This window comes from Lonchura striata, chromosome 3 (assembly GCF_050655825.1).
Source record: "Lonchura striata isolate lonStrDom1 chromosome 3, ASM5065582v1, whole genome shotgun sequence".
Classification (NCBI taxonomy): domain Eukaryota; kingdom Metazoa; phylum Chordata; class Aves; order Passeriformes; family Estrildidae; genus Lonchura; species Lonchura striata.
The window spans coordinates 52111547-52137939 of NC_140705.1; the positions used below are offsets into that span (position 1 = coordinate 52111547).

A 26393-nucleotide genomic window follows, 5' to 3' on the forward strand; every position below is an offset into this window, starting at 1 on the left:
ACAACCTAGATATAACTACAAGGAGCATGAGAAGGAGAGGAAATGAGCAGCGACTCCCGAAGAGTTCGCGCACGCCGCGCCCCGCTCCGGGAGCGCGGGGGTCTCTCCGTCACCCGCCCCTTCCCGGGCTCCTCCCGCCCAGCCCAGCCCAGCCCAGCCCAGCCCAGCCCTGCCGGCGGCGCATGCGGGAGGCGGGGATGGCCGGACATGGCGCTGCCAGCGCCGCGCTACGGCGCTACTTGCTGCTGCTGGCGCAGGAGCACCTGGAGTTCCGCCTGCCGGTGAGCGCTGCGTGCGGCCGGGGCCGGCGGCGGGCCCGGGTGAGGCGCTGCCCTCCCCTCCCCTCCGGGGTGCCCCCGACGGCGCGGCCCCGCCCGGGGTCCGCTCTGCCCGGGAGGGCGGCCGGCGCCTCTTCTCTGGCCGCTCCCCGTGTGCTGTGGGCAGGGCTCCCTGCTCCCCTCCTGCCCCAGGCTCTTGGAGAGCCTCCGCCTGGTGGCTGTAGGGCAGCGCTTTCCTAGCCGCTCGCTTTTCCAGAGCCTCTGGCGCTAGGAGAGGTTTGCCAGCACAGTACCCGCGGCTCCGTGTGAGGAGCGGAAGTTGGGGTTATAAAAATGCTTTCAAGGTTTTGGTGACTAATTTTAAAGTTTGTTTAAGTTATTCGTCAGCTCCCGGCTGCGTGCCCTGGGTGCAGGGGTGGCTGGTGCTGCCCTGGGCCCCTCTCGATGGACCGCCCAGGGATCACCGTCCCTGCAGGCGCTCAGGAGAGGGCTGGATGTGGCACTCAGTGCCATGGTCTGTGCCACAGGGTGATGCTCCCTTGTCGATTGGACTGTCACGTATTACAAAGTGCTTAATGTCTCTTGAAGTTTTTATTTTCATTGTTTGCATTAAGGTTCTCTTTCCTATTTGCTTTGTGGGACTAGAACCCGAGTTTCATTTATGATCAACCTGATTTTTCTTTAGGCAAGGTCATTGGATGAAGTAAACAGGAGATGATACATATGTTACACAGAGTTTTTCTTTATATCACCAAGGTTTTGACGACACTTGGTTGATACAGCTGCTGAAAGAAGCAGAGCCATTTCTCTTTTATTTTAGTGACTGCACAGCTTTTTTGGTTTTGTGATGAGCTATGCTGGGAACAAATTATGCTATCATGTTCCTAGCATAATTTGACATAATTCCTAGCATTACCTCAAAAACCTAATGGAGCAAGCAAGGACAGATTGCTTTTAGCCAGATGATCTGCTGGTCCTGACCCTGGGTCAGTGTTACTAGTGAAGCATCACTTTTATGTGAAATAGTTAGAAAAATATTTTAAGAAGAAAATGGATAATATTGTAAGAGGAATGTTGTTGTGACAGTGGAGGATTGAACAGTAAAGATTCTGATGAAGGAGAATATGCGAAATGGTGGGGTTTAATTACTGAAATTTTCCTGACATTCGCCGATGAATTTTGAGAAAACTGTTTTTAATAGCAGGGAAGTCTTAATTTTCAGTTCACGAATAGTACATACAATCTGAATTTACTTGTGAACTTCTGCCCTATCTACCATCTGCATTAGAATTTGTGTCATGCTGCTTCTCTTTTCTCTTTTTCCCCTTTTCCTCTTCTTCTTTATAAGATTCTAAAATCTGACCTGTATATTTTCACTTCAGGAAATAGCATCATTGCTCTCCCTTTGTGGTGGACAATTCAGTGGCGAGCAGGAAATTCGTGTAAATGTAAGTGAGGACCAAATATTTTACTTGTGTGTGTATGGTATGCAAGTATGTTCTTTATAGTATTTTTGTTAACTGTAGGCAGCTAAATAAATATTGAAATTTCTTAAGAAAATTGGGAATCTTACCCAAACTGAGGACTTCTCAATTTTAGTAAAGACTCAGAACATATGCACAAAATGCACCTCAGGTTGTCTTCATTTACCAGCATGAAAAGAAGCAGTGCCATCTGCTGGGAGGTTCTTCTTGCTTTTTAGGATAGCTAAACACTGAAAACACTCAGCAGCAGTTTGGAATTGGTGTTTGCCTCTAAATCACTGAGACAGAGCAGGAGTGCAGTTAGGAAGCCATATGATTCTGGTCTCAGTCCTTGAACAGAGAATGTTTTTGGGATTTAGTTACTGCTTGTGTGTAACGAGGTGTTTCCAGTCTTTAGAGGATGAATAATTGAGAGAAATACAAACAATATTTTACCAAGTCAATTATATTGGAAAAATTAAATACATAACAGAATTTCTCACACATTCAAGCTGAGTAAACAGTTTTGTCTCAGATTAATTATTTTATCCCCACATTCTCTGTATGATTAAAGGTAGTAGATGTATTTTTTTATTAATTTTTTAAATCTTCAGTATGCATTTTCTGTTTTTATAAAATAGAATTGTGTAGTTATGTAATTCATGTGACATTCTGCAGCTGGGTATTTGCATCACTTACCTTCTCTTTATTGCAGTCTCCCTTTTGGATTCTCAATATTCCCTCAGAAGAGATGGCAAGGGGACTAATGAAGCGGACAGTATGTGCAAAGTAAGAGATGAAAAATCTTGTAAATAATTACCTAAGCAGTGGAATTTTGTTCTATTATTGCAAATATAAATTTTGTATGGCGTCATAAAGAGTCTCCGATTCCCTCTAGAATTGGTAAGGTGTTGCTGGACCCTGTAGGACTGATTATGTAGCATGCCTGTCTGTCATCTTTACTCAGTGTATCACCAATTCAGGGTCTCAATATGGTGTTCTTCACTTCAGAGACAGCACTTGTAGTGTCACTCGTGCTTTATGTGCCTTGTATAATTTTGAGTTAGTGACTTTTTCTAAAATATGTATGGAATTGAAAGATACAACCAGTGATATGTGAAAACTGACAAGTATGGAAGGGAAAGTTTGAGTCACCCTCCCTCAGTCCTGGCATCCAAGCCTTCAGCCCTGACTGCTGCAGCAGAGGTCCCTTCTCGGAAATTCAAGAGCACAAGAATATGCTGGAAAGTGATTGTTCCAGCTGGTCCTTTTTAGTGGTGTCTGAATAACATGCTTCCTAGTGAGGTGCATGAGAGAGGCCTTGAAGTATGGCTCAGGATGAGAAGCATCATAGGTGTGTTATGTCCCTCTGACCATATTAAGCTTGTGGTGTCTGTGCTTGTTCTTCAGAGCTTCTGGTCTCCTCTGCAAAATGTTGCCCAGTACCCGTTGAGTACTTGTCTCAGGTATTCAGTTTTACCTACAATGACTTGGGCTCTCCACTCTTGCCTAAAGAATGGAGCACTGCACTTCAAAAAGCAGCTGCAGGCAACTAGGGGAGTAAAATGTGACAAAACAGCTTGCAGATGTTCTGCACACCATGCACTCTTAGCTAATGTTTGCTAATTCTATGTACAAAGCCTAACTAGCCCATGGCTTATTTTTCTGTCCTACTGCTGGTTGTGGGGAGATGTGTTAGTTTTAGAATAAGGTCACTGGAGTACCTCCGTTGTACTGCTAATCAATATGAAAAGGTCTGAAGCTTTTGGTATGTGTTACCAAACAAAGAAAAACATGAGTGAAATATTAGCCTGCGATTAAAAATACTTGTTACAAACAAAAACTAAAACATTTGTCTAGAATTAAATGCCAACTTTAATAATGAATTAAAGCCTAAATACATTGGCCAAGTAAGTTAAAAGGAGTAAGTGTCTGTAAGGCATTTTTCCTGCTCTGTGTGACTGACTCTAAAAAACTTTGTAATTTCAGGTCTATATTTGAACTGTGGGGCCATGGAAAATCTGCAGGGGAGCTCTATGCATCTTTGAAGAACTATCCAACAGACAAGATGGTATACATAAAAAGAATCTGGATACTATTGTTCTTTAAGCCCACTGAATAGCACTGCATCTGTACTAATTAAAGTGTCTTTGCCTTTTCTTTTTTCTTCCAGCTTCCATATCTACATTCAGACTCTACTTACAAAGTACACATTCATACATTTAATAAAACACTGACCCAAGCACAGAAAATAAAAAAGATTGATGTAAGTAGATGGTTAAGAAATCTTTGTTTAGTTTAATATATTAATGTTATTCTTATTCCATGCTATCAGTGTATTTAAGTTTCTTCAAGATCTTAAGGAAGTTCATGGCTTATGTCTTATCAGGTCTAAATGAGATTTTTGTGTCTGAATTAATATTCGCTCAAAATTCATGACTTTCCCCCCCCCCTATAAACAGACTGTTTAAGGCTTATACAATACCAAACAAATATCACTGCTGATTTCAGCCCAATGTGCTGGGTAAATTGAAGCTTACTGCTGAGAACTACAAGATTCAAATGGCAAGAGTTAGGTGCTAGATTTTTGGAAAATCTGTTACTTGATCTCCGTATTAGGCTTTTATTGTTGCAGAATGTGGAACAAGTGACTTCAGCTGCAAGCTGTGGATTGTGGGCTGATCTCCTGTTCTGTCATCATGTTCTTACCTGTACTTGTGCTTTCCTCCTAACTATCAGTATTTCATTTAGGAAATTTTTCCAACTTACTGTTTATTTCTGCTCTTTCACATTCTATTTTGGCACCTGTTTTTTCAATTTACTTCATTTACAGAGACTGAAATTATCTGTATAAGTCATAGCTTTTATCGCTGTTTGTTCAGTTTTTGTGTAAATGAAATAATGCTAAGTATGTAAACTGCTGTAGCTGCACATCACTGAAATTTCACATCCCATTATTAATCATCAGTGTTGTTTCTATAACTTGAAAATTGTATAATTAATATGCACAGTTAATTTCCTCTGAAGTTGAGCTCTGTTCAGTTAATAAAAAGTGTTATGGTTCCCAATTCCAAACCGTAATCATTTGAGCTATTTTTGTTAAGAAGAAAGTATTTTCAAAAAACCATTGAAAATTGAACTTGTTAATACTAGTATTAACAAGTGAAATTTCTCACAAGTGAAATTGTGGGTTTTTTGCTGATTTTTTGGTTGGTTGGTTTTGTTATTTTTTTCTTGGGGAGGATGGTACCTATTTAAAAAAAAAAAAATGACCCTGTTTATTTTTGTATGTTTTCTTTATTGTATAGGCCCTTGAATTTCTGCCATTCAGAGGAAAAGTAAATTTAAAGAATCCAGAACACATATTTTGGATTTTGGAAGATTATGGAATGAACCCAAACGATGTTCCAGAAGAGCCTATTCATCTGTATTTTGGTAGATGGGTGCGTGAGCATGTTTGCTTCTGTTCTTGCAGGCTTGTATTTTCAGGAGAATGTACTTAAGTTTAAATGTAAAAAGTGTTTTGACTTTTAATAGAAGCAGGAAATAACCATTGTCTGAATTCATCTTTGCATAATACTCTGAAGCAAGTCTTGGGAGGTCTTACTGTGACTAGGAAAAAGTGGCTTTAATGAACAATTTAGAGGTGGAAAAAAATGAAGTTGTATGTAGAAACACACCTTTGTTTTGCCATCCACTGAGAGAGCTTAGCACAGCAGTGACACTGAACAGCTGGGGTAGTGTGTTACATTTTTTTGGACCTAGGTGCAGCTGAAAGCCCCTGTTCCAAACACATAGAAAGATGTACAGAACTGTAAATGGCTTGTGGCCCTGCTGAGTGGCATCAGCCTCACCGGAGCATTCTGTAAGTGCTTCAAGTGATCCTGGCAGGGACATTCATGGAAAGGTACAGACTGATCCCTGAGGCTTTGGACATCAGTGAGTCAAGCCCACAGGCAGGTACCTGCCCCAGGGAACACCGATAGTGCAGAAGGAACCAAGTAAAAAAACTGTCTGGAGCCTCTCATCTGTGGTCTTCACTACAAATGTTCCTGCCTGCTGGCCATATGCACTCTAAACCTGCTGCATTATTAGGATACCCTGAGGAAATTTGATCTGGTCTTTTATGTTATTGTGAGGGAAGACTGGCTCCTCAAAGGATTTCCCAGAATGACACTAGCCACTGGTGGGAATATGTGCTTGCAGTGTTCTGGGTCAAGGGCAGCTGAAAGGAGGGAGGAGCACTGCAGAGGTTGTGTAGCTGTAGTCAGTGGCTTGTGTTACAGGGAAGTTACAGATTCAAGTGATCTGTTAGGACCTGTGAATATTCTCCATGCTGTGATGGATGTGTGAGCACCCTGTGTTGTGGTAATGCTGCAAAACATTGCAGCTGTTGTCCCATCTGCGCTGAATTCCTAAAGTGTTCAAAAATGAGTAAACCAACCTGGAAAAATAGGCAGGTGTATTTTGTTAACACAGTAAGACTGATGTTGAGAGAGGTGGGGGGATGGTATTGGGTAGTGTTTGAATGTGTTTTGTTTTGGATTGCTTTGGTCTCCTCCAACATACTTTGGAAGTCTGATGTAAAAATGCCAGCATTTGGTCTTTGTTTGCTTTTCCCTCAAATTCTCACCTGTCAACGTTATCCTAAATTTGGATTTTGAGTGGGACAGAAATTCTAGTGAAGAAAGAAATTCTGTTTGACCTTAAGCATCCATGTGTGTGCATGCATGTCTTAACGAGTGTGTCTAATCCGCATATTTTTTAAATCCTTTTAACTCTGAATTGCCAGGAATTGTTTTTCTGATGCTTAGAATAATAGCAAAGTTACTCTAATTGTAATTTCTTGAAATAATTTTCTCTCTAAAATGTTTGTACATTTTTAACCTCTGTCTTGAAGAACTCACCTAGGTGTTGAACCAAGATACCTGTTGCTTGGAAAGAAGTCTGTCATTTTTCAGATGTCAGAAAGCAAGGTGATGTGTTACGAAGTAAAGTTACCTGTTTTTGGATGGTGTCACTAAAGAAAGTCTGTTAGCGTGTCTGTTTATATCTTGTATCCAGGATCTGACAGGGGTTTTAAATGTTTCAACAGATTGCAGATGGCCAAAGAGAACTCATTGAATCCTACAGTGTAAAGAAGAGACACTTCATTGGAAATACAAGCATGGATGCCTGCCTCTCCTTCATCATGGCAAACCACGGGAGAGTAAAACCGAATGACATTGTATATGATCCATTTGTTGGAACAGGTATATGTTTGGTTTTTTTCAGCTAGTGGGAAGAGCTGTAAGATTGTGTTAGTGTTTGCACTACTCTTTTACCTGGTGTCTGACTTCTGGTGTTCAGCAGATATTTGAGATGATACCAAAGACAAAATGGTGTTTATAAAATTAATGGTTTGTTAACCTGAAAGGGATTTTGGAGGAAGGACACCAAATTCCAAAGATGTAAACAGTTTATATTGTGCTTTTAAAAGGTCTGTCTTCACTGGTGTGTTTTATGCCTACATGGCCTAAACAGCCAATCCATGTGTGTCATGGACTGCTTAAGATCAAAGTGACCAAGAATTGGAATTTGGCTAAGCACTTGCTGCAGTCACTTCGAGGACATTACAAAGCAGCATTTTAGAGCTGGCTCTTTAGGGGAGTGCTGAGGGCATTTCTGGTCATACAGCACAACATAGCAATAGTGAGGTCATGGCAGCATTCCATGAGGAACACTTCGTTGTGCCATTAGAGCCTGTCTTCAGGATAATATTGCTCACACAAGTACCCTTCCCCGGCTGAGTTTATCTTATCTTAGCCAGGAGGGGGAGCTTTTATTCCACATATTGCTGTGCATGGCACAGAAGTACTTTTTGCCTTAGGGAAACTGCTATACGTGAAATAGCTGACCTATTGTGTCGGCTTGTGCCATATAATTGTAAAGCACAGTATATTGTGTTAAGCTACCTATAGTAGTTTCTTAAAAAATGTAGCAAAGGCTTTGTTTCTGACCTAGAACTGAATCATAGAGTATCCTGAGTCGGAAAGAACCCAAAAGGATCATCAGGGTCCAACTCTTGGCCCTGCAAAGGGCACCCTAAGAGTCACACCTTGTGCCTAAGAGCATTGTCTAAATGTTTCTTGAACTCTCTCAGGCTGTGACCACTTCCCTTGGGAATCTGTTCTAGTGCCCAACCACCTCTGGGTATTATTTTTTTAATATCCAACCTAGAACTTCCCAGACACAGCTTCAGGCCATTCCCTTGGGTCCTGTCACTGGTCACCACAGAGAAGAGATCAATGCCTTCCTCTCCTCTTGCCCTAAAGAGGAAGCTGTAAATTGTACTGTGGGCTCCCCTCAGTCTCTCCTTCTCCAGGATGAACAGACCAAGTGACCTCAGATCTCAAGGCCCTTCACCATCTTTGTTGCCCTCCTTTGGACACTTTTGAATACTTTAATGTCTTTCATATTGTGGCATCCAGCACTGCCCCTAGCACTAGAGGTGAGGCTGCCCCAGCTCAGAGCACAGTGGGACAATCTCTTGCCCAGCTGCAGTGCTGTGCCTGATGCACCCCAGGACACACTTGGCACTCCTGGCTGCCAGGGCACTGCTGACTCATGCTCAACTTGCTAAATTTTAATCAAGGTGACCCCATGTGAAATGCATAGATTTAAAAATACTTATATTAATGGGAAGATGAAGAAAAATCTCTGCAGAGAGGTTAGGGAGAGAGAAGACTACACTAGTAGGATAAATTCTTATTAGCATGTGTCTTCTCTGTGCCATAGAAAAAGAGCATGGATATTATATTTTCAGAAACAGAGGGGTTTAGTGAACTCTGTTTTTTGTCTTAAATTTGGTTTTTATAGGACCTGATTTTTTTCTTGCATACTAATATCTTAGGAAATTTTCTTCTCTTTCTTGTGCTTGTTCTATGAAAGATTCAGGAAATCACTTTATTTACCTCTTAGCAGTTGGTTTCATTTTGATGTCTGTGGCATTTTGTCGTATTATAAAACCTGCTAACTTAAATCACAAAATAAAGTCTCTGAGAGCATTCTTTCTCTTGGGAGTGAAAATTGAAGAAAAATAAAAAGGAAGGGTAAAGACAGAAGAATGAAAGTCGCATAAAAATGATGAAGCTATAGAAATTAAAGATAAATGTTGTGTTTCGGTTCAAACATGTACATAATTTGTATACATGTGTATGAATTATGTATATGTTCATATACATCCATATATGTAACATACAAAATTCTCCCCAAATTGCTTAGTGGTTTGAATTACAATTTAAATTAGGTTTTTTTGTTAGGCATTTGTAATATAAAGGGTAGGGATTAAACGGGACACTGGAGATACTGGGTGGCATGCCATTTGTCAGCAGAGTGTATTTATGGCTAAATAATAGTGGCTTTTTCACCTACTTCTTTTGAGTAAACCCCAGAAATTTCAGTTGTCTTATAAGGACCTTCAGAAGATTTTCAAGCTTGTCAGTACAACAATGCCCTGTCACTGGAGTTTCTGGGAAGTGGTTTGGAGTTGGGAGTGATGAAGTAATTTTGAGCTGATGGGTTTGGAAATATATTTATTCAGAATCTGAGGAGTATTTTGAAGAACTGCAGTTCAGATTTCTTTATTAGTGTAGCTTTGTTACCTGGCTGTGTTTCTGCCTGTTTTTTTACACTGAAAAAGTGAATAGTACCAAACCAGAATGGCCTTGCAAAATGGTTCTCGCTAGTTGTAAACTAACTGGTTTTTGCTGCATAAGCCAAATAGTAAGTCTTTCACATTAGTATAAGAATGGACAGTTGGCATTTTTCCTTGGAATATAAAGTGCTCTTTGACCAGGCTGGCTTTTAAGAGACTTGATTCTCCTTTTAACTGTCAAGAAGAATTGGAATGACCAAGACTGTTTTTAACTTCCATCCATGTTTAGATAGTCTTTCCTCAGTGCTGGGCAGAAGGAAGCCTGGAAGCTTCTAGAAGAATAAATCACGTCTTTTACCTGAATATTTTGTGCTTCCTTGTAGACAGTCAGTTCAGGTTATCTCAGTAATCTTGTTTATTGTTCTTTTGGAAGATACTTGTGATACTGGATGGTTGTAAATGACAGGATGTTTTTCTTTGACATCCTGGAGGACCAGACTTCATCTGTGCTGAAGAGGTGGAGGAATAGTGTATGATAGAAAGGGATGAAGGTCTGTGCCATCATCATTCTGCTACAGGTCACCAGGGACAGAGTGATTCCCTGATTAACCCTTTCATATACTGATCAAAGGGCTGGCCATGTAAGAGTATGTAAGTCTCTGTGCACCTTCTGCATGAACACAGTTGAACTAGTACAAGCTGAGATTTATTAAAAGCTGTAAATTCATTATTTCCAAGCTTCTTTTTTTTTGCCTGTGATTAAAAATAGATGGGCAAAGGACTCTCTTCTTACTTTTTTTGTAGGACTGGGTGGTATGCCATACTTGGGGTCAGGGCTAGCTAAATTTGTCTTGACCCTATGGATGTACTGCCCAATCTGTTCTGAGGGATTGCAGCCAAGAAGGGAAATGGGTGACTCCTTTGGGGTGAGTAACCTTGTTTATCCCTGATCCATTTCACAAGAAAAAGCAGAGGAATATTAAAAGTTTTTTTGTTCTTGCTCACCTTTGGTTTTGATAGAGTTCATTACCATATGGTGCAGAAGTTTTCTGGTGCACACAGGGCACATTAGGGATTTGCTGGTGTTCAGTGGGTGGCTCAGGACAGTGCAGCCACCTGAGATGCTTCTTTCCATGCTCCTGGTGAATGGGAGAACTGGTGTCACCCCCACAGCCATCTTGCAAATTGTCAGCCATTCATCCTGCAGCAGTCATCCCCTTTATTTAGCAGGACTGTTGATATCAGTGGGGTTCACAGCCTTGTTCTCAGTTGCTGTTCTGTTCTAAACCATTCTGGTAGCCACAGACCTCTTTATTAATAATTTGACCACACAGATATCTGTCCATCTCCTGCAGTCTGTTCATTGTTTCATTTGGAAGCTGTTAAATAATTAATGTAATTTATTCTTTTCTATGGGCTGTTCATCTGTTGTCAGTTTCAAGGAAAAATCACACTTTTTTTTTAGTATGCTGTTCTTTTCTTTTTTAATTAGGAAGGCAATAGCAGCAATTAAAAAAACTGGTTTTATTAGAAAGTAACTACATTAGTAAAACTACTGACAAAGTAGGCAGCCTACTCACAGACAGATGTATTTGTACGTAGTTTTCACACTTGAAAATTATTACAGAAATGTTTTTTATATTTATGTTTACATTGGAGATATTTACATTTGTAAGGGTCTTAACCATTGTTTCTTACAACATGGGAATAGCCCCCTAATAAAAGTTTGATTTTTAGACACTGTTAAAGAAACTGGCTTTGAGAACAGACACAGTGGAACTGCCATTTGTTCCGTGATGCTTTTTCCAATTGTTTGACAACAGTTTGAAATTCTGCTCCTTGCAAAATAGAATCAAAAGTTTTGTTTCATGATTAAAGGATCTTACTGCTTAAAATACAGAAAGCCATAAACAAAACTCCTGAACAATCTCCAGAGGAGTGACATAGGGCATTGCAAGATAAGGAAAATCATGTAGAGCAGACAAAGGACTTAGTGTTATTATGTCTGATTATAATTACATAGTGATTATAATTGGTTGATAGTTCTACTTATTTTTTTAGTATTTGTTTTATTTTTTTTTCTTTTCCTTGGGTGTAGTGTGCTGCTGCTGTAGGCTCCTGAAGTTCCTGAGGAAAAAATACTAATGCAGGTGACATTTATGACAGAAGTTTATGCTTTGCCTTTTTTCTTCCCTGTGTAGGTGGCCTTCTAATCTCCTCAGCACATTTTGGGGCATATGTGTGTGGTACTGATATAGATTACAACACAATCCATGGACTAGGTATGTTACATATTTTGAAGCCACTGAAATCTTACCCTCTGGAATTTAAGAATACTGATGGTAGCAGATGATACTTAGTGGGTTTTAAAGCAGCATTAATCTTCACAGGATTTATTTGGCCATGCTTAGTTTTATTCAGCAATTTACATGTACGCTAGTTAAGATATTATCTTATTTTTAAGCAGGAAATGTTTTTGAAAAAGAATAATTAAGACCAAAACAAAGTTCCAAATAATCATTACCACTGCTATGTGCTCTTTTAACCCATGATGTGGGAAGCTCTTCAAAACCTAACCCAGGAACCCTAATCTTATTGTTACTTCTCTGCAAATATGCAAATTATATTTGACCCTAGTGGACAGGGTTGTGACGGGTGGATGGAGAGAGCATCTTGCAAACCAGCATTTTTGTAAATGTGTTCTTTGACACGTTGTGCATATGATTCAGCAGAACTTATCTCATGTATTTTCATTTTTCCTTACTGCTTGTGAAGTTTATTGTGAGTACTTTTGACAGGTTTTTTTGGTGACATTTAATTATTTTCTTTTAATTTAAATGGTAGAGTATATGAAAGCTTTTCTTATATAATAGTTTCTTGTTGAGTATGCTTTTTTTTTTTCCCTTTCCATTCCACTTCCCCTCCCAGGCAAGGCAAGCAGAAAGAACCAGAAATGGAGAGGGCCAGATGAAAATATCAGAGCTAGTCTCCGACAGTATGGTTTAGAGAAATACTACCTTGATGCACTTGTTGCTGATTTTTCAAGACCAATATGGAGAAAAGGGATATTGTTTGATGCAATCATTACAGACCGTAAGTTTGTTACTGCCTTTTTTTTCCCAATAACAGTGACTAAAACATTATTGCCCATGTACATTGTGCTTAGGTCTGCAGCTTCTGTATTTCCAAAGATTGTCGAGAGCAGCACTATGGAAATTGGATCTGCATTTGACATCTCTGCATTTGTTCTAAGGATAGTTATTAATGTGTAATGAAGCTGACAATGACACTTTCTTCTATGGAGAGAACGTTACATTCACTGGCAGAAATCTATATGGCTGAAAATCATCCTTTGAAGAAGTCTCCTTCAGTAAAAGCATAACATGATTGATGCATAGAGACTTCTTACCAGAATGGTCTGTGTTGCTGTTGGCAGCACATTGGAGTCTGCCATGCATCTCTGATGGACTTTGGGAGACTTGTGATAAGTGCTTAATGTAATGCTTCCAGAGAGAAATTTTAATGTGTTTCCAGTACACTTAGCTACTGGAAGCAGGAGCAGTTTGAAAGGATCCTCTGCTCTTTTAGAAACCTATTTACTAAACACTATTTGTCTTGTAAGAGATGAAAAATAAACCAAGAGGATAAATGAAGACCTTGATACAGCAATTTCTGATCTCAAGTGCTGGCTTTTGAAATGACACACTCATATTAATTTGGAGTGGGAAGTGTGACTTTTCTTTGTGGGTTGCCTGCTGGTTTTTATTTGGCCTGTTCAGCAATGAGACAATGTAGAATATTAGTATGGACTTAGAACTGAGTGTGAAACCATTTGTAAAACTTCTGCAGTGGTTACACTGGTGCTTTTGTGAAACACGTCTCACAAACTCAGGTTTTTTGAACATGAAGTAAGTATATTGTGCTATTACAGATGTGCAAAAAACGTGTGAGAAAAAACCTTCTCTGGTTCCTGTGTGTGAGAATTACCATTTGTGTAAAGTACTGACAAGAAATTTTTATATACTTAATTCGATTTTGTAAAAGGTTAGTTAAGTGCTGTAGGGGACATATTCATGTCTGTCAAACAAAAAAGGATGGGATTATTTATCACATATTGGAAATCTAAGAAATATATTTTAAGAAAAAACACAGCATTGTCCTTTGTCTTGTAGTAAACATGTAGGATGCTAGAAGCTCTTACAGCTGAAGGGATTTCCTTGAAACAATTTTAAAATAACTTTTTGGAGCAATAAGCTTTCAACAGATCTTGAAGAAATTTCCCTTACTGACTTCTACTTTGTAAAAACATTCAATTTTTTTTATCCTGTATAAGCCACAGTTTGTGCACTATTGTGTATGTATGGTGTAATTGTATGTTATTTGGACAAAGGGTGAGGTTCTCATCTCTGCATTTTGCTTTTGCTTTGTCTAGCACCATATGGTATCAGAGAAGCACCTCGCAGAATGGGATCACAAAAGGAAACAGTTAAATCAGTTGAAAGAAGGTGGGGAAACTGTCTTGTCTGTTATAGAATATAAATGTCTTAATGGAAAGCTAGTTGCAGTTTTAGAATATTTATTACTTCTTAGTTGGCTGTCAGAAGTTAAAAAATGTTAGCAATTATAATTAAAGAAGAAAAACCCTTTTGTTTCTGTTTGCAAAATTACTATGTCACTTCCTGAAACCTTCATGGTTTTGTTTTCTCTCATCCTTTGTGTGTGTTTAGATTTCAAATCCTATTTCTCACCACTTTGAACCACCATTAGCATCTATTTCCAGAAAAGTTCTCTTTGGTCCCTGCAGGCTGCAAAGTCACTCTAAAGTGGCATACCTGTAATTTTACCTTTAACATTTTTCTTTTGCATTTTCTACTGCTCCTTTCTTTACAGAGATACTGTATGACTTCTCCACTGCCTGGCCTTCCTTGCCTTCTGACTATAATTCCTTTAGAAAGATGCTGTGCAAAATAACTATTGTGGCATAACTGTAGTTCTTTAGACTTATATTTAGTACATGTGGAAGTCAAAGAGAGAGCTGGGGGAACTTGAGAAGTTGTATTCCTCATAGTAGAAGTTGTACTCCTGGATTGTCTTAACTAGCTTTGCAAAGCTCAGAAAGTGCTTTTGTATTGATTTTTTTTAAATTACTGTTAAAAATTTAGAATTTATCTGTGCGCTTGTGTTTGTTTACACTTGTACTTTTTCTTTCCAGCACAGAAAATCACTTCTTCGTTTCATCCAGTTACCATCTAAGTGATATCTTTTTTGACCTCTTGAAGTTTGGGGCAGAACATCTGGTGATGGGAGGAAGATTGGTTTACTGGCTGCCTGTATACAGACCTGAGTATGTACTATTGATTTCTGCTATGTTGTGTGTCAGAATGGATGCTGCATTCTCACTGTGCTTTCCTTTGGGACATAGGAGCTTCCATAGTACCAGCACTTAAGAGTAATGCCCTGACTTTATATTTTAAAATTTTATATGACGGAGGCCACATTTTGTAACAGAGCTTTTGAATGGAGATAATGCCTGACTGTTACCAAACAGAAAATCCCTTTGCATATCATTGTAAATGCATGTCCAGTAGGTTGAGTTTTAAGCTTAAAAAGTTAGACTTTCAAGGTGCAGATAGTTTTCTAAGACAGTAGAAGCAAGGCTAGTATTAGTATGTGTTTCTGCTAAAGTAGTTGATAGAAGTTTGTGAAAATCATCCTTGGTTCTTTGGGGTTTGGCACTACTGATTTGTTGGAATCTGTGGTATTGATGATTCCAAGATTGTAAAAAGTCTCTGTCTTTCTGCCCTGTTGCCAAAGAAGAAGTCATAATTCATCTGTGCTGTTTTCAAGGTTGTTTATTCTTGTTTATCTCTAACATGTTCTGCTGCCCTGCCGCAGGTCTGTCCTGCAGGGCAGCATGTGGGGCTCTGCCCTCAGTGGGATGTTACAAACATTAAATACCAGAAACTACCTGTGCTGTATTTACAATAATGTGCCAATATCTATCATCTACGTTGAACAGTGTGTTCCCAGCCTAAACCAATAGAAAAATGTCAACACTACAGTGAAACATGGAGGGCATGAAGAAGGAGAAAAAGGACAAAACACACCAAATTTTCTCCATCTTGTGCCCTTTGAACCCCTAATCTAGAATTCTAAAATGTTACTTTTGCAGCCATGCCACACTTAATTATTACTTATATCAAACACTCAGATCTTGTAATTGATCCTGTAAGATTGAAAACTCTTTTCCATGGACAGAGATCAGAGACAGTGTCTCTCGGGGCTCTGTACACGGGGGTTCCTGACCCCCGCCAGGGTCCCAGGCCTTCCAGGGTAGCCAGAAGGAAGCCCTGGATTCCCGCACTGATTTAGCTTTTTTCTGAGAAATAAAAGTCAAGTGACCAAGAGATGGCAGTGAGAGGCAGGAAGCATCCAAGAGCAGCCCTGTTAGGGACGAGAGAGGCCAGCAGAGACTGCGGGATCCTGACTGCTCAGGAGTGCAGCCTGGGATCAGAGCTGAGTGCGTAAGGAAAAACAGCTGTTTGCATGCCTTATTTCAGCATCTCTTAGGTTAGATTAGAGAGGGTTTTTTGTTTTGTTTTTGTAAAGATTTTTTACTGTAAAGTGAGGAGTTGATGTACAGGAGCCATTTCAAGGTGTCCTCCAGATACAGATGTGCTCTGAAGGTAGTTTCTACAATGTCATATATTTCTATATACAGTCAAATTATACTGTTACATAAAGTGGTGGTTGTCCCTGGTTTCACTATGGAAATGGCTTGTGATAGTCCTATATATCTCATGCTGTTTTGCATATTTAGAAATCAAAAGGAGCCATTTTTGTTACATGCTTCTGTAACAGGAGAGTGCACTTAGTAGTTTGCACTTTTTATTAAATCATTAAATTTGTATTGTAGGCCTTTTTTCTCATAAGACAATTCACAGGCAAAACAATGAATGCCATTCATAGTATTATAGCTAATTTTCATGTCAATGAAATCTCTTTGGAATTATTGAATTTATTTTGTTCATCAAGATACTGGTGTTTTTCTTTCTGCTTTCTGAACTTTGGTAAAAGCATGCTTCCTCACTACAGCAGTGTAAAGTGTTTTACTTCATATTTGGGATCAACTTTAGCTGCTGTTTTGGGGGGTCTAGTTGAGTTGACTTTTAAGAAGTGAATTTGTACATCATGCTATGACTTGAAATACTAAAGTTGCTAGAATTAGCATTGAAAAGTAGGATAATCACTTCATTTTAGCTGTAAAAATGAAAATGGGGCATTAAAGCAATTAAGAGGGGAGAAGATACTTTCTATTAACATGTTTCATTATCAAATATCCCTTGGCAACACCTGCATTGAGTTTCAGTTTTTGAGATCTTTGTATATTACCTGAAATTAAAGCCGAAACTATTGGATTGGATGTCTGTTAAAATCATTGCTTCTGTATTTCTTTCTTGACATGTTTCTGAGTTTTACCTGAAAGAATGTAGAAATACATTCATTAATGCAAACAGAAAAGGCTTTTTAACAAAGTGATAGTGATCTCTCCCTCGTCAAGATAGCATCTCACTCCAGAGTTTACTCTTTCAATCAGACATTGAAATCATTGTTGAGTCCAAATTCTTCTAATTCCATTAAAGTCAGCCTTCTGTATGATTATGGAGAGAAACTTTTAAGATGTTGTGGCAGGGTGCCTGCCTTTGTAAAAGAAAGTCAGTTTGGTGCTACTGGATGCATCAGAAGTCTTGTGTAATAGAAAAAGCAGTTGAGAATTAATTTGATTCTACTTTGCCAAAAGTATCTTCTGACTTTATCGAGCTGAAGCAGATAATTGTTTGTACACAAGAAGTGACTGAAAGGTAGTTTTATGGTTTGGAAATTTTGGAGTAAAGCAAAGAGGCAGTACTGTTTGGCTTTTTCTTATTTGCAGATCTGTATTTGGGATTGAGTTATTATTTAACAGCTGTTATCTTAATAAATGCAGGTTTTCCATCAGCACCTAGATAGATCCTATTTTAATCCAGACTAATACCTTTACTTTCATTCAGAAAATCTACCTCTTTATAGGAAAAATGTGAAGCTCCTCATTTGCACCTTTTAAATTCAAGCCATAGGTATTAAGTTGTTCAGTTACATGTTTCAATGTCTGACTTCTGTTAACTCCCAAACACTGGAGAATCATAGGAGCAGGTGTTTTGTACATAATCATACCTAACAATACCAGAACCCATTTTCTCTGTTATCTTTTTGTATCTTTCGTATTACATGAAAGTTTATTACAAAATCTAGGAATAAATGACCGATCTATATTTTAGTATATAGGAAGGATATCTCACATTTATCATACTAGGTAGGTTAATACTTCTTGCTGCTGTAGTCCCCTACAAAGCTCTTAAATCTTTAAATTTCTCTTTCAGCATTTGGAGAAATAGAAGGATTGAAAGCCATTTAGAGAAAGCACTTTCTATATAGAAGTTAGTATGCTTATGAGGTGGGGCATTTAAAATACTGTAACTCTTACTTCTGTAGATAGTAGTAACGTTGTCTTATAATTAAATCCTATCTAATGTTAAATGATGGTGGATTTTTATTTTGCCATTAGAAAAAGTAATTATAATGAGATAAATTTGTAATACCAAATTTTGAAGTTTGGGTATGTTGCTGTCTAATAAGAGCTGGTTTAATAAGATTTGAAATCAAAGTGCAATGATCTCCCTTTTAGGAAACCAGAGTCTCTCATTCCTGCAACTTCATATATGTTGACTCTGGAAAATATTTTTAAAATCACAGCTCTGACTGAATAAGTTATTATTCCTGGTTGGCTGAGATATTTTGTTCTTGAAATTATAAAGACAGGCCCGTGTGTACATACATTAACTTCATTTAAATACATGCAGTAAATGGGGAGAGTGTCTCTTTACTATGAGATTTTAATTTATTCTACACACTGCATGTCAAGATGATTGGAATATATGATGTCAGAAATTTGGAGCAGCAATATCTGAATTTATTTAATCAGGTTAAAGTGCATAAAAACTTTCAACTGTTAACCTTTTGGTGAAGTGTCTGTAAGAATTCTGTTTTAGATGCAGGTCTTCCACTTCATGAGCTTACAGCACTAAGAATGATTATTTCTTCCAGATACACAGAAGAGATTATTCCCCGCCATCCATGCCTGAAACTTATTAGCAACTGTGAGCAGCTGCTTTCCAGCCACACATCAAGGCGCCTCATAACCATGGAAAAGGTGAAAGAATTCAAGGTAAGCTTGAATTCTTGATCATATTGTGTAAAATAGTAGCTGTTGCGTTCGTGACAAGTTCGTGCTATTCAGCATTTGATCCTTGTTTCTGTCACACTTTGGTTTTTATGATCAGAGTTAGTGCTTTTGTAAAATTGAACAGTGATTTAAGGTACTGTTCTGGTTTTAGTTTCTTCCTTTTTATTCTCAGTTTTTGGTAAACTCTTCATCCTGAAAAACTCCCTTGATAGTGTGAAAAAGATCTTTGAACTTATGGTTACTTGTAAATCCTATCTACAGAGGCTTTGCCTTAATGCCCAAGTTTCCACTGATTTCAAAGTGTGTCTCAATGTCCAAGTAAATACTAAATATCTTTGTAGGTCTTGCAGTAGGTAAACCTTATTTAATTGTGTTACTTCATCTTTAAAGTGGTACATTTTTGCTTTCGGAATGATACCAAAGTTGTGACAAGTACAGCAAAGCACACTGGCTCCTTTTTCTGTTTTTGTTTTGTAACACACTAAGTGCCTCTCCTGAGGCATTGAGACCAGGGAATATTGCATTCAGGTCTTCTTTCCATTCTTGCTACTTCTCTCACTTAATACTGTTAAAAGAAATGCTAAACACATGTGAGGTAGATGCTTAATGAAAATGCACTCGGTTAAGCAAGTGCTTTTAGTATATTCCTTGTCAGCTGGAAGAGCTGTTTCAGATAGCAGGAGATGCAGTCAGGCTGCTGTGTCTGTGTGGTGCTTGAACTACTGACACAGCAGGGCTTCAGTGCTGCCTTTATAATGCCTGTGGTGACTGCAGTTCTCAAGCAACACCTGATCTTCTATAAACACTCTGTGTGGAGTTCAGCCTCAGAGCTGCCAACTTCACCAGTAACAAACCAGGAGGGTAGATGATGAAAGTTTTTGACATGTGCATCTTAGGGTGTTCAGGGAGGTTTTGGCAGCAGTTTTATTGCTATCAGTGCTGTCACGTAACGTATTCTAACCCAAAAAAATTATCAACCCTCTGCAAACAGCCTTGCATCATTTGTTACTCTCCTCTTGTGCATCACCTGTTCTTCAGTTCGTGGATTGGCAGGTTCATGTCTGGAAGTTCTTAGCTCTGAGCACCTGAGACTAATTGGCAGGCTTGCTGCTTAGATAAGACTGTGCAAGTGCTTACATTCAGTATTCCAGATGTCTTTTAGATAATTTAAAGATACCAGAACCCATGTGTGGTTTCTGATGATGCAAAACTTGTCTAGAAAACAAAATGCATCTTGAATCCTTAGCCACTACCTGCTTTGTTTAGGACTTTGTTTTGGTGTCTAAGATTTCCCCACCCCAATGTCCCTTACCTGGAACATGTTTTTTCCTCTATTAATATCCTGAACAACCTTTGAATTGGTTACTTCTGATTCACCAGATATGACCATAAAATTCAGTAGTTATACTTTTGTCTGCTTTGCTTTTTCCTAAGTGAAAGAATGAATTTTTATGGATATGCCTAACATTTACGTTTCCAGACTGTTCCTGTCTGCATTATTAAACTGGTTTGTAACAGCCTTCGATTGCCTTTTAATTCAGCTTAGTGCAGCACTTGCAAATGCATGAGAAATGTTACAAATCATGTTACTATTATTATGCAGTTCTTCAGTTTCCCCAGTGTTTGCCACCAATAAAAAATTGCAGATTTCAAAGCAAATTTTGATTTCATTATTAACACTTGAAATAAACTCTTAACTGTCTTAATTCAGTCAGTTGCTGAAATTGATGGTGCAATTTGATTGGAATTGTTTGTAATAAAACTGAGACCAAAGTGAAGGCAAAAAGTGAGTTTGTCTAGGTGAAGTATTGATCTGTCATTAGAAATCATAAGCATGGAGATCATACGTTGTATTAAAAATCTCACGAACCTGGTATATGTATAACTCACTGTCTTGTAAGCATCCAATCTGTTCTTTTGAAGTTTAAAGTGAAACTGTGCCAGCTGAAAAAGGTTTCTTCCTGAAATCAGTGTTGATATGAATATGCTCTTCCAGTATGTGCACAATATGAGCAGAAGAGTTTTGGGTTTTTTCATTACTGTTTCAGACAACTTTTGCCACTGTTCCTCCCAGCACAGCATTCACCCCAAAATGCACACTCCCCTCCTGCCTCCCCCACAGCACATCTGCACACTGTCCCCACAAAACCCAGGGTGGATGGGGCAGGGGCAACTGCAGCCTCAGCCCAGAGCCCTGTTTCTCCCTCCCTGTGAGGCATCCCACTTTTTTAGTGCCAAGAGAGATGCCTAGAAATTATGTAGTAAGATGTAACAGGAAACTTGACTGAAGGACAAACTCTGAGCATATGATTGTCTACGAAGGGACTGTGAAGGACCAGGCACACAAACCCACCCTGCTGAATGGGTCAAGCATTTCCAAGTCATGTGGTCACTCTGGAGTTGTTACTGGTGTAGAATTTTTCCTACTGAATTTAGCAGTGTCTGTTCCTGGGTGTATGACCCTGCTGTCTCTGGTTTGGTAACTGCTCCTTTTTGTTTATAACTATATTAACATTAATACAAGTGGTTTCTATAGCTACTGTCCAGCACCAGATGTAGAGTGGTAGGAAGCAGTGATAAGGCTAGGAAGACTTTTTTTAAAACAAAAACTAAATGTGGCTAATTGCCTTGAAGCTGAACTGGGGCATGCTAGATGAATAAAAATTTTTAGAATGTCACTTAATATTTGCCAAGATCTAAACAACATTTTCTTGTTGTTTAACAAATAAATTGTTAAGGTTTTCTTTACAAGTTATTTTCTCTGTAGACTTTAAATGAAGCCTGTCCCTGGTGTTCAGATTGTACCCATTCAGCTCCTTGATACAAAATACTCTAAGTTAGCATTTGCTTGGAAATCCTAAGTCACTGAAATCCAAGAATTTCAGTTACTTTGATAAGTCCTCACACTGACTTTAAATCTTTAATTTGACTAATAAATCTCAACAGTGAGTTGTATCTCCAGGTAGTTCAGGATTTTTTATTTTCTTTTCCTTGTTTTAAGAAACAATTCCCATTCTTGTTGGTGTTTGGCGGGTTTTGGTTTTTTGTTGGTTTTTTTTTTGTTGTTTTTGGTTTTTTAAAGCAATTGCCATCTTTATTAGATAGTCGTGACTGTACAGGTGAGAGGTAGGCAATGGAACCTTTTAGACTGGAATTATTGTTATGTAGGCCAGAAACTCTCTTTGTAATCTCTCCTGTGAAATCCATACCTGACTGCAGACCTCTCATTTAGCAAGCAGTATTCGCAGAGCTCCTAGATTTTTGAGATGAGATTCTGCTGTGGAGTGGTGGGTGCATTACACCTGTATTCTACATGAAGTTTGTTCTTCTACACAGCACATCCTCTCTTTGCCCTAACCAGCTTGGAGGTATAGGAGAGGGTAGTTTACTCCTTCATCTCTTCTCACCAAATCAGCATTTTGTTTCCCAAGGAATCAAGATGAATGTTGTACACATGCGTGACCTCTTAGAGGTTGTGGGGATTAATTTTTATCTTAGAGTATCTTTGATCTGTGTATCATTAGACTTCAGGGTCAAATATCCCATCCATTTCTCAAAATAAGTGAATCAGCATTCTTGTAAAAACATCCCAATGATACAAAAGTATATGTTTATGTCAAAGAAGGATTTCTGACCTGGAATTTCAAGAGAAGAAAAAGCGCTCTTTTCCAAAGAGTGGCTGGAGAAACGGGTACAGGCTGGCTGTGAGAGGAGTATGTCTTAAATCCTTATTATTTCTTGTGTGTCCATAGCAATTTTGTAATTTTCAGTTCTTTCACAAACATGTTAAAAGCTTGTTGTTTATTAGCCTGAGAATAGTCATGGAAATGGCAGTCTCTCACAGATGACCAAAATAGTAGATAATACTGCCTGCATTGGGTTTCCTGAAGTAATTTTCTTCTGCTATTTTCCAACAGTGCAGTATTTAAATAGAGCTGCTGCTACTGGTGTACATGCTTTAAATAATAGATATCTACATGGCACTGAACATTTAGCAAGTTAATTTAAGCTGGTGTCACATTCCTGATGTCTGCTTTCATAGCAGGTGAGACCTTCTCCGAAGTAATATCTCATGGTGTCCAGAAGAGGGCCCTTCTACATGTGCACAAGCGTCTTGCTTTGTTGAAAAACCTTTTCTTTCACTCCTTTAGAATGCTCATTAAGATATCCGGAGCCAGGAGAGATGTTGATCTTGGTAGTTGAAAACCTGGAAAAGGCTGCAGAAGCTGAAGGGAGAGATTTTCCACTAGGATTGTGTTAATCCTTGCATTGTAATACTCTTGTAATGTGAAAATATTGACCAAAATCAACTTCCATGTTTCTACTGATGCTAAAACACTCCACAGTAACTTTCTTTTCAAATATGAACAAATACCTAAATGTTTTAAGGTAGTGAACCAATGTCTATGTTACTGCATTGGTTAAAAAAAACTGAGAGGAAACACGTGGCAGAATAGAGGCTTGGCTCTGTTGTGTGCTTCTTTTTATTTTCTACTTGTGCCATTCAGTTGTTCTGTATGAGGCTGGTTGTCACTGTTTCTTCCTGCTTTTGAGCATAATGATAAACTGATATCACCCAGAAGCATAAAACTGTTTTTAGAAGTTGCCATCAGTTTTCTTTAACACTCAGATTAAAGTTTGATGTAATGTTTATCTTACAGCATTACTAATGTTAGCTGACAAGTATCTTAATTGTATAAAGCCACAGTACATGATGAACTAAACCTTTGTATATACAGTGGGCCAATTTTCTAAACTGTGTTTTTGGCTGGTGTCAAATAGGTATTATGTGTAGGGATTTACTGTGTCAACTTTAACTTTTAGAAATACATGAATGCTGCACAGATAAAAAAAAAATCTGTGAATGTGCTTCAGTAACTGTAGGAACTCATTTTAGCCATTTGTGTTTGTCTTCTGTTTGTGCCTGCCTTCCACAGACCTCTGACTGACTGAATGCTCCTGAAAATATTTTTTCTGGAAAGTAACCTGTGTGGTGCATGGTACCTGTGCTCATTTGGTCATGTAAGGGTGGGATTCTGATGATGTCAGCTGAGATACCTTCAGCAGCTTAAGTGTGTGCTGTTGAACTGTAAAACAAAAACCTAACTACCTTACCCTTGCACGTAATGGTTTGAAAAAGTCTGGAGGCAGAGTGATGGCAATACGTGCTGAGCACGCTACCCTCAAATCTAATGTTTGTCTTTTGATGCCGTGCAGGATCAAGATGCGAACTCTTACTTGTTGGACGGTCAGTATATGCCATACAGGGGACACAATTCTTTCCGTGACAAGTATTTCAGTGGTGTGACAAAGAGGATTGCCAAGGAAGAAAAGGACAATCAGAAGTAAAATATTATATAAACAGCTTAAAAAAAGAGAAGATAATGAAGACCATATTTCTTCGTAAGGACGTCTGGATATGAACATTCATTTGGATGCTTCAGAAAAATAAATACTGCTTTTAATTTTAAAACAAGATGAAACCCACAACCCAGGTTGGGAGCAGTTCTTTTTAATTAGCTTTGTTTATAGCAGATTTTATTGTACAAGTTTTTTGAGTCTTATTTAATTTATATTTGTACTTTCAAGTACTAATGATGATTGACTAAAACCATTATTATTGTTCTTTCACCATTAACGTTTACAAGAAAGTAGTAGTATTATTTGGCTTCTTAAAACTGTGAACATCTGGCTGTTTTAAAAACACGTGGTGATGATCAGGCATTGCTGATTAAGAAGATCATTTTCATTTGTTTTGTTTTTTCTGTAAATGGTGTACAATAAACCAAGGTTGGCGTGAGTTTTTTTTTTAATTCTTGCATGCAATAATTGCTCATATGAATTCTACTTGTTCTGGCTGAGGTCACAAGTGTTTAAAACAAACAACAAATGCAAAGAAACAACTGGGCTCATGCACACCCACAAAAAGAAAAGCCTCTGTGACCTGACAAACTCTGGAGAGCCTATTAAACCCTGTGAAACCTGTCCACATCTGAAGCTCATCTGTACCTTGGATTTGCTTTTGCATTCCTAAACCTTGACTCTTGGTAACGCCAACTGTCTTCAATTTTTGGTTCAGAAATCGATAGTTAAACCAGTAACAACAACAGCATAAAATCAGTAATGGTTCCCTAATGGTATTAAGCCTAATCAAATCTTTGAAACCAAAGCTGTATTTGTTAAAGGGCAGACTTTGCTGAATCCACACCACGTCCATCATGGAAATACCTCATTTGAAAACCACTAAGCCCATTAATTCAGGATGTTAATGGCTCTGCTCATTTTGGTGGTCAAATATGGTCATATATTCTTCTTGGTCTGTGTTCGCCAAGCAGGACCTTTGTGAATGCATCTGTGCTCCAGCCAGAGGAATCTTGCTTCTCAGTTTGCTGCAGGTTGCTGACTGCGGTCATGTTAATGTCTTTGTAGATCATAATTTTTAAGTGGCTCTCCAAGGAAGGCACAGGACATTGTGTGTATCTGGCTGAGTTCTTTAACTGAATTTATTTTTCTGTGTGTTGTGGTCCTCAGCTGCAGCAGGAAAGCTTACAAACTCAGTGACAACTTAGTCTGGCCTTCTGGCTCTAATCTGTGGTGTGTTACAAAGTTCTCAAATAGTGATTTATTTTCTGTGTTTCCATTATAAATCACTTTGTTTTGACACTTTTAATGTCAGCCATATAATAGTCATTCTGGACTCAACTTGGAGTGAGATCAAAGCTCAGAAAATTTTTCAAAAGCAGAATTTGAATTGATCATTTGAAAATATTACATCAAAAACGGACTGCTTCTGAAAATGTGTCTGCATTTCAGCACCGCAATTTAGCATTTATCTTTTATTACTTAACAAATTAAAAATAATTTTAGTTCTTCATAGGCAAGGAAATTTTCTAGATGTATTTATTATGTACTTATAACTCCATTTTCTTGTAAGTTACCTTACACATGATCTAAGTGGTTGTACAAGAGGTAGAGTAGTGGCAAATCTGGCTCTGCCTGCTCAATGAGAATGATTTCGTTTATTTCTTCTTTGCCTGGTCCAACTTCTAGTTCCTTCAGCAGTGGAGTGGCCTTTGTTTAACAGTCCATACATTCCAGCTCCGTCATTACTGAATGATACCATTTTGAACAGAAACTATTGGTGTATTTGGGGTACTGCATCAACATTAGCTAACCAGAAATCATTTAGAATTGAAATCAGATGTTCAGTCTCTGCTGATCCCCAACTTTGAAGCTATCATTTGGAAATGTTCCTCGTCTTTAAATTTCTCCTTGCTTAGTGTGCACGCTCCAGCCTGTTGTGCTTGCAGACTTCCAGAGCACAGGCATTTATAGATCTAGTGCTGTGACACAGTCCTGGCTCTCTCCCTAGCGTAGGGCTGCCGGCTGGCTGGCTCATCCTTTCGGCAGGATTTGGCCATCGGTGGCCGCGGCTTCTGGCACTTCCTTTCACTCTGGTTCCATTCAGTCTCTTTCCATGAGGTTCCAGTTTCCTGTCCCTGGCGGGGAGTGTCAGTTCATGAGCCCACACTGAACTCATGCCGTTGTCATTCTCTCTTTTGGGGTGGTTTGTGCCATTTTCCAGTTTTTAAAAAGAAATATTATTTTTGGAGTGCTTTGTTGTGTGCTGTGGCAAATTGGATGGAGGGAGGAGCTGAAAACGGCTGCGAGGTCCTATGGGCAGAAGCTGTCTCTTGCTGTAGAGGGCAATTTGTTGAAGCAGCAAAGGGAAA

The 26393-nt window shown here is 38.7% G+C and overlaps 1 protein-coding gene across 3 annotated transcripts; it reads left to right on the forward strand.

The window, feature by feature from the left end:
• The first annotated feature begins 26 nt into the window (after window positions 1-26).
• Window positions 27-24460, forward strand: TRMT11 (tRNA methyltransferase 11). Of its 3 annotated transcripts, none has more exons than XM_085575119.1 (13): window positions 27-320; window positions 1661-1726; window positions 2457-2530; window positions 3731-3812; window positions 3915-4007; window positions 5050-5184; window positions 6837-6993; window positions 11579-11659; window positions 12306-12470; window positions 13810-13882; window positions 14590-14721; window positions 18522-18642; window positions 23878-24460. In XM_085575119.1, the coding sequence occupies exons 1-13, from the start codon at window positions 27-29 to the stop codon at window positions 24007-24009; spliced, it is 1605 nt and encodes a 534-aa protein (XP_085431245.1). In that variant the 3' UTR covers window positions 24010-24460. The 3 variants fall into 3 exon arrangements, with proteins under 3 accessions (XP_085431245.1, XP_085431246.1, XP_077638357.2); XM_085575120.1 differs by having other exon boundaries at window positions 13810-13877; window positions 14588-14721; XM_077782231.2 differs by having other exon boundaries at window positions 181-281.
• Window positions 24461-26393: the final 1933 nt, after the last annotated feature.

Coding starts and splice junctions, on each gene's coding strand:
- TRMT11 (XM_085575119.1), top strand. CDS start 27: ATGAGAAGGAGAGGAAATGAGCAGCGACTCCCGAAGAGTTCGCGCACG. Junction 3,813..3,914: donor ACTATCCAACAGACAAGATG/GTATACATAAAA, acceptor TTTTTCTTCCAG/CTTCCATATCTACATTCAGA. Junction 11,660..12,305: donor CAACACAATCCATGGACTAG/GTATGTTACATA, acceptor TTCCCCTCCCAG/GCAAGGCAAGCAGAAAGAAC.